The 12,067-nt window shown below is 35.6% G+C and overlaps 1 protein-coding gene across 1 annotated transcript in view; it reads right to left on the bottom strand.

Moving 5' to 3' along the window:
* LOC145664956 (uncharacterized) overlaps positions 1–12,067 on the bottom strand; it is a 60,070-nt gene that overhangs the window by 25,150 nt on the left and 22,853 nt on the right. The window contains exons 6-8 of the mRNA XM_081732092.1: positions 7,811–8,599; positions 4,618–4,788; positions 1,508–1,761 (exon numbers count right to left, since the gene is read on the bottom strand). Coding sequence (XP_081588218.1) covers positions 1,508–1,761; positions 4,618–4,788; positions 7,811–8,599 — 1,214 coding nt within the window. The remainder of the gene's footprint in view (positions 1–1,507; positions 1,762–4,617; positions 4,789–7,810; positions 8,600–12,067) is intronic.

Raw genomic sequence — 12,067 nt, 5'->3', positions numbered from 1 at the left:
GTGTTCACTGCTGCTGAACATTTTTTTTTAAAGGAAGCAAACGTTTAGAAACACGCAACACTTGTCCATCTTTACCTTCCCTTTGAGGATGAGGATGATCTTGTATGATGGTCAAGTGTCTCGTCCTGGATCGATGGTCTGGTTCTTCATATGCTGAGCCAATGATTGGATACTCTAGTCTACTCTGATCTCTATTCATTCTTGTTGGAATATGTTGTAGTTTAATATGATCGGGTGAGAAACACTTAAAAATATATTACATACGTGGGCAATTGGGTGTAATCAAGATTGAATATGGCATTAAAATTATACGAAAAGTTGTGTAGAGGATTTCAGAGTTGTTGTATTCTCTGTTTAGGGACAAAATTTGTGGATGTTTGTGTTTGTCATTATGATATTAATTATTTAGGTCTTAAGAGTTGGTGTAGACCAACCAACATACTTGTGCGTGTAATGAATAAATAGGTGAAAAGGGATTGCTAGTTTATGTTTACGCACAACATACGTACTTTCACTCACACACGACTAGTATTAAACATACGAATCATACCTCCTTATACTTTCAGATATTAACAATTCTGATTGAAGTTTTTTATTGGTGATTCTCAAAATTAGTATGTCATCTGCCTGTGGGTCTCGTGAGATTACATATTGAAAGATAATGACAATGCTTGTGATAGATCCATTAACAAGTGTTTCTGTGAGAAGTGTTTGCGTGTGCATCTAGACTTACGTATGGTAGCCAAACTTATACATTTTTAATGATTGAAAGTTGAGAAAACACCCTTCACACCTCAAGGTGAAACTTAGGGCATAGTCTGCTACATTTAAATAACATTGTTGACTTTTTCAATACGAGTCCCATTCGGAAAGAAAGTTTCTAAAGTGCATAAAGAATGATACAAGTATTCAAAGCGGAACGCGCTTCCTCAGGAGTAGAGGAGGAACACGTAGCTATAACCTGGATGGAACACAGGTGTGTGGAATCAGTGGTGATAGAATCCCACGGTAAACATAGCTTCGTGTATACGGTCTCCAGCAGAGTGCTAGGTACCCGCGGTAATCAGGTTTCTCCAAGTTAAGAAGCTATCGGCGTCATAGATGGACAAGCAGTTGTGTGAAGTGTATAGTCAGAAGATGATACAGACCATTCACAGCAGGTCACGCCAATGTTCACGATGAACACCGTAGTAGCTGACTGTCCATGGTAACGTCAGAATTGGTGAAAAGTTTGCAGCAAGCAATTCTGTAGAACCGGTGGTTCACAATGTCCATACTCTCATGTCAGTTTCTGCAGATCTCCCGTCCCCTGTTCCCAACAAAATAAATAGTAAGACTATAATTTACTGCAAAGTATAGATATCAGGTCAGACATTTTTTGTAATATCCTGCCAACCTAACTTTCCATTATCCGACTCCGATGATTAGACGTGATTATAAAGTAATAGATATTACAGAATAAATGTGTTTAATGTCCTAAAAAGAGAATAGCACTCATATAACATACCTGTACCGTATCTCTAGTAACCACTTTCACCGGACAGCCACTGATTTCAGCCTCCAAGAACATGTTGCTGTCCTCCATACCAAAAACCACGTAATCACACCCTAGATTATGTTCTTGGTAACGATGAATCAGAATGCCATCTTTGTGAAAAGGTTGGAATCTCACAAACATATGAAGTAGTCGACAAGGTTTCCCTGTCTTGGCAAAAGTCAACTTCCCGTCTCCGGCAAATGTAGCAACATCATGGCCTTTCACTGAAAAATTGAGTAAATTAATATGTTCTTGATAATTAGAAAATGTATTTATTTATTTATTTCATTTTATATTTCAGTCTTAGGTCCTAGGCTCCGTCGTACAATAAATAAACAACGAGAAATTATGAAAGGAAAATACATATCACCCAATTCCTGAATGGCCTTCGAACCTGTGACAGACAGGTCTTGCAATCCTCAGTTTGATGCATTAGAAAGTTTTGAGCCGCGATGGCTCAATGGTAGAGCGTTCACCTCTGGTGTGTGGGGTCTCTGGTTCTATCCCAGCTCGCGCCAAGTGAACTTTGTGGTGGATAAACACTGTGTGCGTGGATTTTTTCGGGATTTTGCCGTTTCTTCCCATTTTCTCCATTCCACCATGTCATTCATTTCTCATCATCAGCGTCTCCTTTAGCCCACTCGGCATAACTGTGGGACGTAAAACTCGAAGATTTCATTTCATTCCATTTGCATTAGACAGTTTTTGACCTGTATAGTAGCAATCTTTTGCCCATGGTGGTAAAAATCTTAAATATGGCCCTGTTGGTAAGTATGGCCCGGTTAGTAATATGGCCCTGTTAGTAATATGGTCTTGGTACTATATAATGCTCACTCTTGGTCTTTAAATGTGTGTTTATGAATACTTAGAAGCAAATTACCATGCTTAGCAGGATACATTCGAAAACTACGACAGGGTAAGATTGTAAAGTTTTCCGTATTAAAAGAGAGCTACGTATTTTGTACAGTTTTTAAATTTTCTCCTGATTTTTTTAGTCCATAAGTTCATATCTGGAATTCTTTTCTGAAATGGCAGCAAAATGTTATTTAAATCTGCTTCATTATTTCTTAAGAAGAAATTGTTTCGCATTTCTTGCGCATTGAGGTATATTTTTTCGTTAAGATCACTGTTCCTGCATTATCGATTCTTACGCATATTGACTTTGACATAAATGAAGATCTTTTCGACAAAATTAGTTCCCTAAGAGAAAATATAAATGCAAAAATCTACATTGGTTGTAATACTGTGGACAGAGGCAAAAGCAGAAAGAATTAATGTTCAATCTTGGAACAAAATTGTATAAAAGTAATTTTTAATTAATTCATCATAGACGTAAGATCATAACGAAATATTTCACACTTTTACACACACACACCCAAAAAAAGTTGGCAACCCTACTACACGGACACAAATAAAAATAATTTGTCAACACTTTCACTGATGCTTCATCAGAAAAGAACGAACGCACGTATGAAAGAAATAAAACCAGAAAAAAGAACAATGACTAAGGAGTGTCCCATCCGGCGCTATGTTGAATTTACATTCCCGTTTTTCGTGCCCTTTTCAGAGCTTCTTTATTCTTGCCTGTAAACTACTTACAATGCGGTTGGCTTGCTCTTGTGATTAATACTTAGAGACCTGTGCCCAAAAGTGGATAGTTTCGGAGTTACACGGTGTCGAAATGGTGAAATAAGTGAATTTTAAAATTTCATAGCTTCATTACTATGGGACCTATCGCAGTCGGATCAAGATATCACTGAGGAACTGGTATGTCAACTATCCAAATATCTATGTTTAAAAACGCTCCAGTACTTGTACACCAATTTTTAGAGAGGTAGGTGGAGAGTGATCAAGTACTCCGAAACAGCCTCTCTTAAAATGATTGTGTAAGTACCGGAGGTTCTGAAAGATGGATATTTGGATAGTTCACATACCAGTTCCTCAGTGATGTCTTGATTCGACCACGATCGGTCCTATAGTAGTGCAACTATGGACCTTTAAAGTACATTTTTTCACGTATTCGGCACACTATAATTACGAAATTATGCACTTCCGGTCAAAGGTCCATATGAACTTTTTTTTTCTTATTTTGATGTGAGAAATCTATTCTCAAAATATTGTCACAAACTTTTGCAACACCCTGTATATTTATTCTGGTTTGTAAACCAAGTCGACTTTGCTACGAAATAAGCTATACTAGGGAAAGTAAGGATAATGAATCAGCATAAGGAGCACATAAAGAATTCTAAACGTAACGTACAAATGATAAGGGTTATTAAAAATTAATTACAGAAATTGAAAGATTTAATATATTACTGTTATAAGGCTTTCATTTATATAAGAATTAAACTTAAAATAGGATTTCATATTACTGTTTGAACACTGCTCTACTGTTTCTAGCTTCTGTTAAATAACACTTTTATTCCTTCACGATACTCGTTTAATTTCGAAACTTTCCACCTTCCCCCAGAGTCGACTCGACGTGCTCTCTCTTTGACCAGAGAACCACTCGCACTAATAAGCTGGTTGTACAGGAGTACTATCTATAAGTACATTCTAATTAATTCTAGTAATGAGGGTCATAATGGTGATACAATTTATCTAAATAAATCGTGATCATCAATATAGGTATTCTGCCATTACTGGCAAGTAACTTGCTGCAACTTACAAGCTTCCATGCTCCACGGTCTTGAGGTAATCTCTTCGTCTTCACGTACGATTTTTCTGCTTTGATGTCATCCATTGATTGTACTCTTCTTCACCCCCTTCCTCTCTTTCCTGCCACCATACCCTCTAACACATCCCTCATGATACAGTTTCTTCTTAGTCAATGCCCCAACCAGTTTCTCTTTCTCTTCTCAATAATATCTAAAACTCTTCTTTTCTCCTCCACCATTTCTAACACCTTCTCATTCGTTTTCCGTTCTACCTATCTAATTCTCCTCATTCTTCTTCACAACCACTTTTTTTTAATCCAGTATTTTTTCATCGCAGCTTAAATTAAGAATACACTAAAAACTCTCCAGTTGTATACGCACGATAATTTTGCAAAGAACAAGTTTAAAGATAATATTACGTACTTGGACAAGGTGATTCAAAGCAGACATCTGTCTCTGTGGCATTGCCACGACAAAAGCGTTTTGGGTTGAGGGGAAAAGGATTAGAACAAGTTCTACTTCGCGTACGAGTACCACTTCCACAAGTAACACTACACGATGACCATGCTTTCCAGCTGGACCAACCACCTTCTTCTGGAAAATATAAAAATTATTAAAACTACCTTCTAATAAAAGCAAAGATAAATTTCCTTAATTCAGTAAAATTTTGAGTTTTTTCGAAGATTTCAAAATTTGAGGTATACTCCAGACCATATTTGCTGTACACTTATGTTTGGAATTATATATATATATATATATGTAGAGGGTGCCCGGGAAATAAGGACGAATTTGAATTTCGCACCATTTTGTCATATGACGGTTGGCAGCCGTGGTTTTACCATGTTTGTTATCCTCTATCCTTCCGATTAGTAGCCTGTGTGGTGAGCATTGTTGGTTGGTGTTTATTTCGGCATGGAGCGTTTGACAACAAAGCATCGCATCCAAGTGATTAAAAGTTATTACAAAAACAAGGAAAGTCCCACGGCAACCGTTCGAGATTTGCGTGTGACACTTGGACGCAATATTGCTCCTACTGAATCATCAGTTTGGAAGTTGGTCCTGAAGTTTGAGACCACAGGGTCAGTGTTAAATGTTAAGCAAACTGGAAGACCGCGTTCTGTTCGAACAGAAGAAAACATTGCTGTCGTGCGTGACAGTGAGTTCGCCGACGAGATCAACAATTGAATTTATCACCAAGTTCACTGCATGAAATCCTGTCGAAAGATGTGAGAATGCATGCATACAAGATTCAACATACACAAGAGTTGAAGCCCACAGATCATGAAAAGAGACATCGATTTGCTCAATGGGTATTGGCTCGACAAGCGGAGAACGAGAACTTCACGACAAGAATAATTTTCTCAGATGAGGCACACTTCCATCTCAGTTGGAACGTCAATAAGCAGAACTGCAGAATTTGGGGTACAGAAAATCCGCAAGTGACTGTGGAAGAACAGATGCATCCTCAACGCACGACTGTGTGGTGTGGGTTCTGGGCAGGAGGAGTGATTGGCCCGTACTTTTTTGAAGACGATGAGGGAGCTGGCGTCACTGTGAACGACGACCGTTAGAGAGACATGCTTTCAGATTGGTTTTTCCCAGTTTTGGATGAAATGGAAATTGAAAATGACGATTTTTGGTTTTAGCAAGATTGTGCGACCTGTCACACATTTCGTGAAGCAATTGGTCTGCTGAATGAAAAGTTTCCTCAAAAAATGATCTCTTTGCGAGGGAATCAGGAATGGCCTACCAGATTATGCGATCTTACCCCTTGTTATTTTTTTGGGGAGGGGGGATTTTGTGAAATCTAAAGTATACGTGAACAAACCACAGATAATATAACAACTGAAGGATGAAATTAAGAGGGTTATTAATGGCATCACACCAGAAGTTTGTGAACGCGCCATCGCAAATTTTAATGAACGCATTGCTCATTTCCGTGCAGCCTTGGGTGGTCATATGCCGGATACAATTTTTCCTACATAAATGTGAGAAAATTACCCAATATGTATGTATACATAAATGGGAGAAGTTACTCAATGTGTTTATAATTTTTTTTTCAATATATTTTATATTAGTTTTATAGCACGTCAATATTCGTCCCTATTTCCCAGACACCCTTTATATACATATACATATATATATATCTGTATTTTACACTATTTTACTATTTTACATCTGTGTGTATTATTTTTGTTAAAGTTGGTATAAATTTATATTCCAAAATTCGAGCACTTCATTTTAATTATGAATATTTTTTTAAATAATTATTTTGGAATAGAAAATGAAAAATAATTCGAATAATTCTATAAGAATCGGAACTGCGACTTTTAGTGTTAAATTAAATTCAGGGATACCTCTAAATATTTTTAATGTTGAAATTTTCAATGAAAACCCTCACCTTCGTCGAGAGAAATGTATATGAATAATATGTAATACGAGTAAAAAGAATCAAAGTTTAAATCTAGGCAAATAAAATTTCGACAAAAGTTGAAATACCATTATTAATAGCCACCCAAAGAACAGAAAAATCAACAGAATTAATGAGAAAGTAACATTAGTAGCAACACAAGCAAAATCAAGAGTTTGATCTTCCTAACTTTTGGGGCTTCTAAGATATTCTACTTGTCGTATAAATATTGGGCTAGCTCTCCCTTAGGATACGGATTTTAATGAAAATAATATAATAAAGAAAGCGTCTTGAGCAAGTGTTAAAAATGTTCAAAAATTCATTTTAAACAATTAAGCCATTTCTTCGTAATTATCTCATAAAAACAATGTCGACTTCATTTTTATGTATATATCAGGGTTGGCCAACACGTGAACCGCGGTCTACTGATCGACCGGCAAGTTTAACAGGTAGCTAACGGTAATCTGTGTCATACTGTTTGTATCAGTGTTATTGTTTTATGGCTCTCTCAAGTGGGCCAGTGAACAGAAAAGTAGACTGCCAGTGATTTCTAAAAAAGAAAAATAGCCCTCAAAACTAAAAAAGGTTGGCTACCTTTGGTACATATATATATATGATAAATACTATTATATAGCATTCGCACTTTATTTTGACTTGAAGAATAGCGCTCTGTTGTCTGTAGGCGTCATTTCTAGAACATATCGGCTGTTCTAAAAATGGCGGCCACAGACAACAGAGCGCTATTCTTCAGGTCAAAATAAAGTGAGAATGCTATATAATAGTATATCCTCTGAGGAATTCTTCAGGCGCTAGAGAATCAAAATTTCAATATGTGGCAACGTCGCAAATTAGCATTGCTCTATGAATCATTAGCATTGCTCTACGAATTTTTCAAGCAGATACATCGATTTTTCTGCTAATAGATGGTGCTAGTGTCAACGTCTCTCAACTTTAACTGCCATCTGGAAAGAATCGATTTAACTATTTGCAGGGTTGGAAGATCTACTTTATGGCTCTTTACCTGTGACTTTGCCACATAGTGCTATTCCTGTCTCCAGACGAGGAATTGAAAAGTATACAATTAAATATATTATTTTTCGCTTTATTTTGACTTGTAGAGTATTACTCTTTAGTCCTTTTTTTTAAAATTTGATATATATATATATAATTCATGACTAAGCAATCTTGTACAAAACGGTAACAAACCTGGACAGTTTTCACCCTGACACTCTTTAACTTCTTTGAACGATCCTTTGCAGTAGGATGCTCCTCTGCTTTCCGTTTGTTTATGTCGAAACGTTTTCTTTCTAAAAGGAAAATTGTTTTCACTATGCGGAGAATTGTTTTCATAATTCTTAACACTTTCATCATTCTGTTTAAAGTCAGCTTGTTTCAGCTCATTACGACTCCCTTTCTTCATTGGTAGACCATTTTTGATATTTTTTCCATGTAGCCTGTAACTCTCAACAGAAGTAGTGCTTTTTATATCTTTATGTCGTGGACTATTATTTTTCCGATGTGACTGATGACGATGTACAATCCGTTTTCTTTCCGAAATATCAATATAATTGCTTGTTCCTTCAAAATTATTTCCTTCGCCACGATTTGAATCTAGATTTTCTAAGTCAATAAAATCTTCAAAGAATCTGTCTGGGTTATGTCTAACTACGTCATGAGATCTTAGAATAGAAGGAAAGAATCCTCTCATTAACGGGAAATGTGTGCCTCCAATATTCACATTATTATTTTTAAATAAAACGTTGTCAATTGAAGAATGTGACAGAGTATCTCTTTTATCCCGAAACGTTTCTAAGTCTTCTGACACGTCTTTCGATTTCTTTGCGCGTAACTCGTCGATGAATGAAGCCAAGGCCTCCTTCTCACTGATTTCAGCCAATAGGTCTCCAATATCACAATCACGAAATCTCTCATGAATTCCAATTCCACAATCTACTGAACATTCGGACCAATTCTTCCATGGAGACCAAGCATGATCTGGAAAGAATACATAAAATTATAAATATGGAAATTAGAGAGCTTTTTATTTATTTATTTATTATACACATTAGCAAATAACCTGCGTCGTGTTACTGCGGACAATATTTTGAGTCCTTTCATTTTACTATGCCCTCTAGATACAAAGTTTAGTATGCGTCTTTTAAACGTGAATACTAATACAGATATTTCAAATGCATATTTCTTTCATTTTTAACCCCCTGCGTTTCAGTAACATCCATATGGATGTCATAAAATACTCCGAGATTTCATGAAAACATATTTATTAAGTGTCCTTTTAATCCTGGATATGATGAATTTTTTTGGATGCAAGAATGCACGGCACGAATTAGTTCTACTATTTCTTCATAGGTGACAGCACCTTACTGACAGAATAACAAAAAAAAATTTTTTTCTCAGTAGATGGCAAGCCTAGGGGAGCATTCAGTTATAACACACATGTTTGTTTTGATGATAAACATTTGGAAACCTCGAGATCGGAAAAGAGAAAAAAAAACTGTTTTTGATCTGCGGTCAGTGTTGCCAACCTGAAGCAGAATAAAATCCGTTCAGAACATCAAAATTTCCCTTTATCAATCCAAATGTTCCAGAATGTATTTCTTTTTTTTTCTTTCTTTTTTTTTTTTTTAACAGTAATGTGAATGCTCTCCGCGCGCGCGTGCACAATAACTATGCCCTATATAACGATCTAGACAGTCTTGTAACAGTAAATGGAAACCTGGTATTACATCACGTTCATACGTGAACACTTACTTCATTGATTACATATAACAAAAGTGAACGACACAAAATTATTTTCGTTACTTAGTTTACCAGAGTTCAACGACTATTCACCGAGGCTAAGGGAGACGGTGGAGGTGAGATGGATAATAATCCTGGAATGGAAAAGACGGCAGGAAACGGGGAAAAAACAGAAAAAAAAAACTCAAGCACACGGCATTTGTTCAGTATCAAGTTAACTTGGCGTAAGCTGGAATCGAACCATGAACCCCATTGACCAGATGACCCTTTATAGGGTTGTTCAGATATTAGACTACCGAAGATTATATAAAAATGTACTCTATAAGAGACTAAAATTATTATATGAATACGTGGGTGGAACAAACAAATGCCGAAGTGGACATAGAGAACAAATTACTTCCTATAAAATAGCGAATACATTATGATACAACACTAAACTATAACACTCATTTCACATATGACATTTTATCATGGAGTCATTCATGTGGGCCACCAACAGTATTTTAATAAATAAATAATTAATAAAAGCGATAAGAACAATAATACGAATTTTAGAGAGAAAATTTTGTAGAATTTTTTTCAAAGATTTTGAAATAATGACTATTCCTTCCATACATATAAAATAATAAACTGCCTTATGTATGTCAAAGAAAACTGTACAAGTTAGGTTATTCAAAGTACTGTTCACTCACACAATACTCGGTACTAAATCAAAATAGATGTCCCCTATGCCAGATTGAGTAAAACGTAAAATAGTTACAAGTATATTGGAATGAAGCTAGGTAACCTATTACCAATTTGAGAAATGGGGATTAAGCAGTTTGAGCGATTTTGTAAAATGGGACTAATAGACTCATAATAATGGAATGAAAATTTAAGGAAAAATCTGTGAGTTAAAGTAGGAAACTTTATGTATTAAAATAATTTGAATGATTTTGTAAAAAGCAGCTTGTACAGTTACAGGAAAGACATTCTGACTTAGGAAATATTATGTATAATTATAATTGTAAACACCATTAACAATGTGCAAACTTACATGTTTACTTTTTCTTTTACAACACCTTATTGTTTAAACACAATCCATAATTCTTATTCTTATTTTTTAAAGTTTACTATAAGCACTTTCGCTAAATACTTTATCAGTAGATATCGGATTTTTATGCACTAAAATTCATGAAATATGCATGCGACAATGGTGTTAAATGTGTTAAAATATGCACTTAATACGCACTAACAGTGCAGTAAAAGAGAACATTTTCAAACATGCAGCATAGTTGTGACAAAGTTTTGTAGTTGAAATATAACATCGAAAGTTTATTTTACTTTCAGGGACTTCTCTTTAGAATTTATTTTTTGACAATCACGGTTTATATACTTCTAATTTTTAAAAACACATACAAATTATGAGATTAAAATAAACACAGTGATATGAGAACACGATCTCTAGTTTCTCTTCACATTTGTATTGTAGAGCGCATTTACTTTACACGATATAATACGAGCCTCACTTTTCTACACGTTTACGCTGTACAAGAAAAGTTTTCGTTTTTGAGGATTTACTCCTTCCTGTAATTAGCATTACAGTACATCACAAGGTACCTCTCTTCATTTTTTGGTGCCAGATTTTGACATTTGTAGCCAGACAAGCTGAAATTTAATCCTTGAATGTATTTTCCCATGGCTTCAATTGTTTTGTAGTTGGAATTTCTGGCAATAACACCCGTCAATTTATTTTTCCATAAATTGCCTGAATTCACCAGAAACTGACTGAAGCTCGTGCCGAACTCCATCAACCAGAGCCGAACATTCACCGAGCAACATTCCTCGCGTCTCTTGTTTCTGAATTGATCAACATGATATTGCAATGTCTTTATCATTATCATATTTTTCGTAACGTCTTGGCAATTGCAAGTGTCTATGCCCTGCTGATCGGTTTCTATAGTGCTGCCAAAATGTCTTGAGTCGTGTCAAAAATATGAACTAAAACTCACCCTCGACAAACTTACGCGTTGAGTCAACGAGACAGCCTTAACGAAAGGGAGTGGAATTCCTTCAACCGATAGCAGCGCTTGGAAGGGAAGGCTAGGTGTCAGGTCAATGTGGTATATCTATAACATTATTGATCTCCATAAGCTAGGCATTCTTCCATTCTCCCATCCAAAAATCCGCTCTGTTGCATAGACATGTAAATGCGTTGAAAATACATGTTAAAACTGGATATATTCCATACTATAAGCATATGTCTGAAATAAAAACTTATAGAATATGCTGAATATGTTCTTAAGCACTAATATATGCTGTAACCTTTGACATATGCATTTATATGCACTATAAAACTTCAAATTCGAGCTGTATTATCGTTGTTAGAAACCCCTATCAAGTTTAACACACATGCATATAAGCAAACAAAATATGCATTTGCATAAAAATCCGATGTCTGTTTATCAGATAAGGAGGAGAAGATGAAAGAAAAGAAGAAATAAAGAAAACATACAGGTAAGTTTGAAATGTCTAGTTAAGTTTCGCCGTATATATTTGTCAAAATGATGGAAATATCCATATCCTACAACATAGTTTTTTGTAAGTTAGTAGCACTGACCAATAATGCACTGAGATCGTTACTGCTGTGTTGAGTGATAATGAGTAGTACACGAGGCGGTGTAGTACGAATTCGTCAACAGATTAGACGTTGGTAGTATAATATCT

The sequence above is a fragment of the Thermobia domestica genome, chromosome 11 (assembly GCF_964235325.1).
Source record: "Thermobia domestica chromosome 11, izTheDome1.hap1.1, whole genome shotgun sequence".
Classification (NCBI taxonomy): Eukaryota; Metazoa; Arthropoda; class Insecta; order Zygentoma; family Lepismatidae; genus Thermobia; species Thermobia domestica.
The sequence above is the reverse complement of the archived record's forward strand: the minus strand, read 5'-3'. Positions and strand labels throughout refer to the sequence as shown.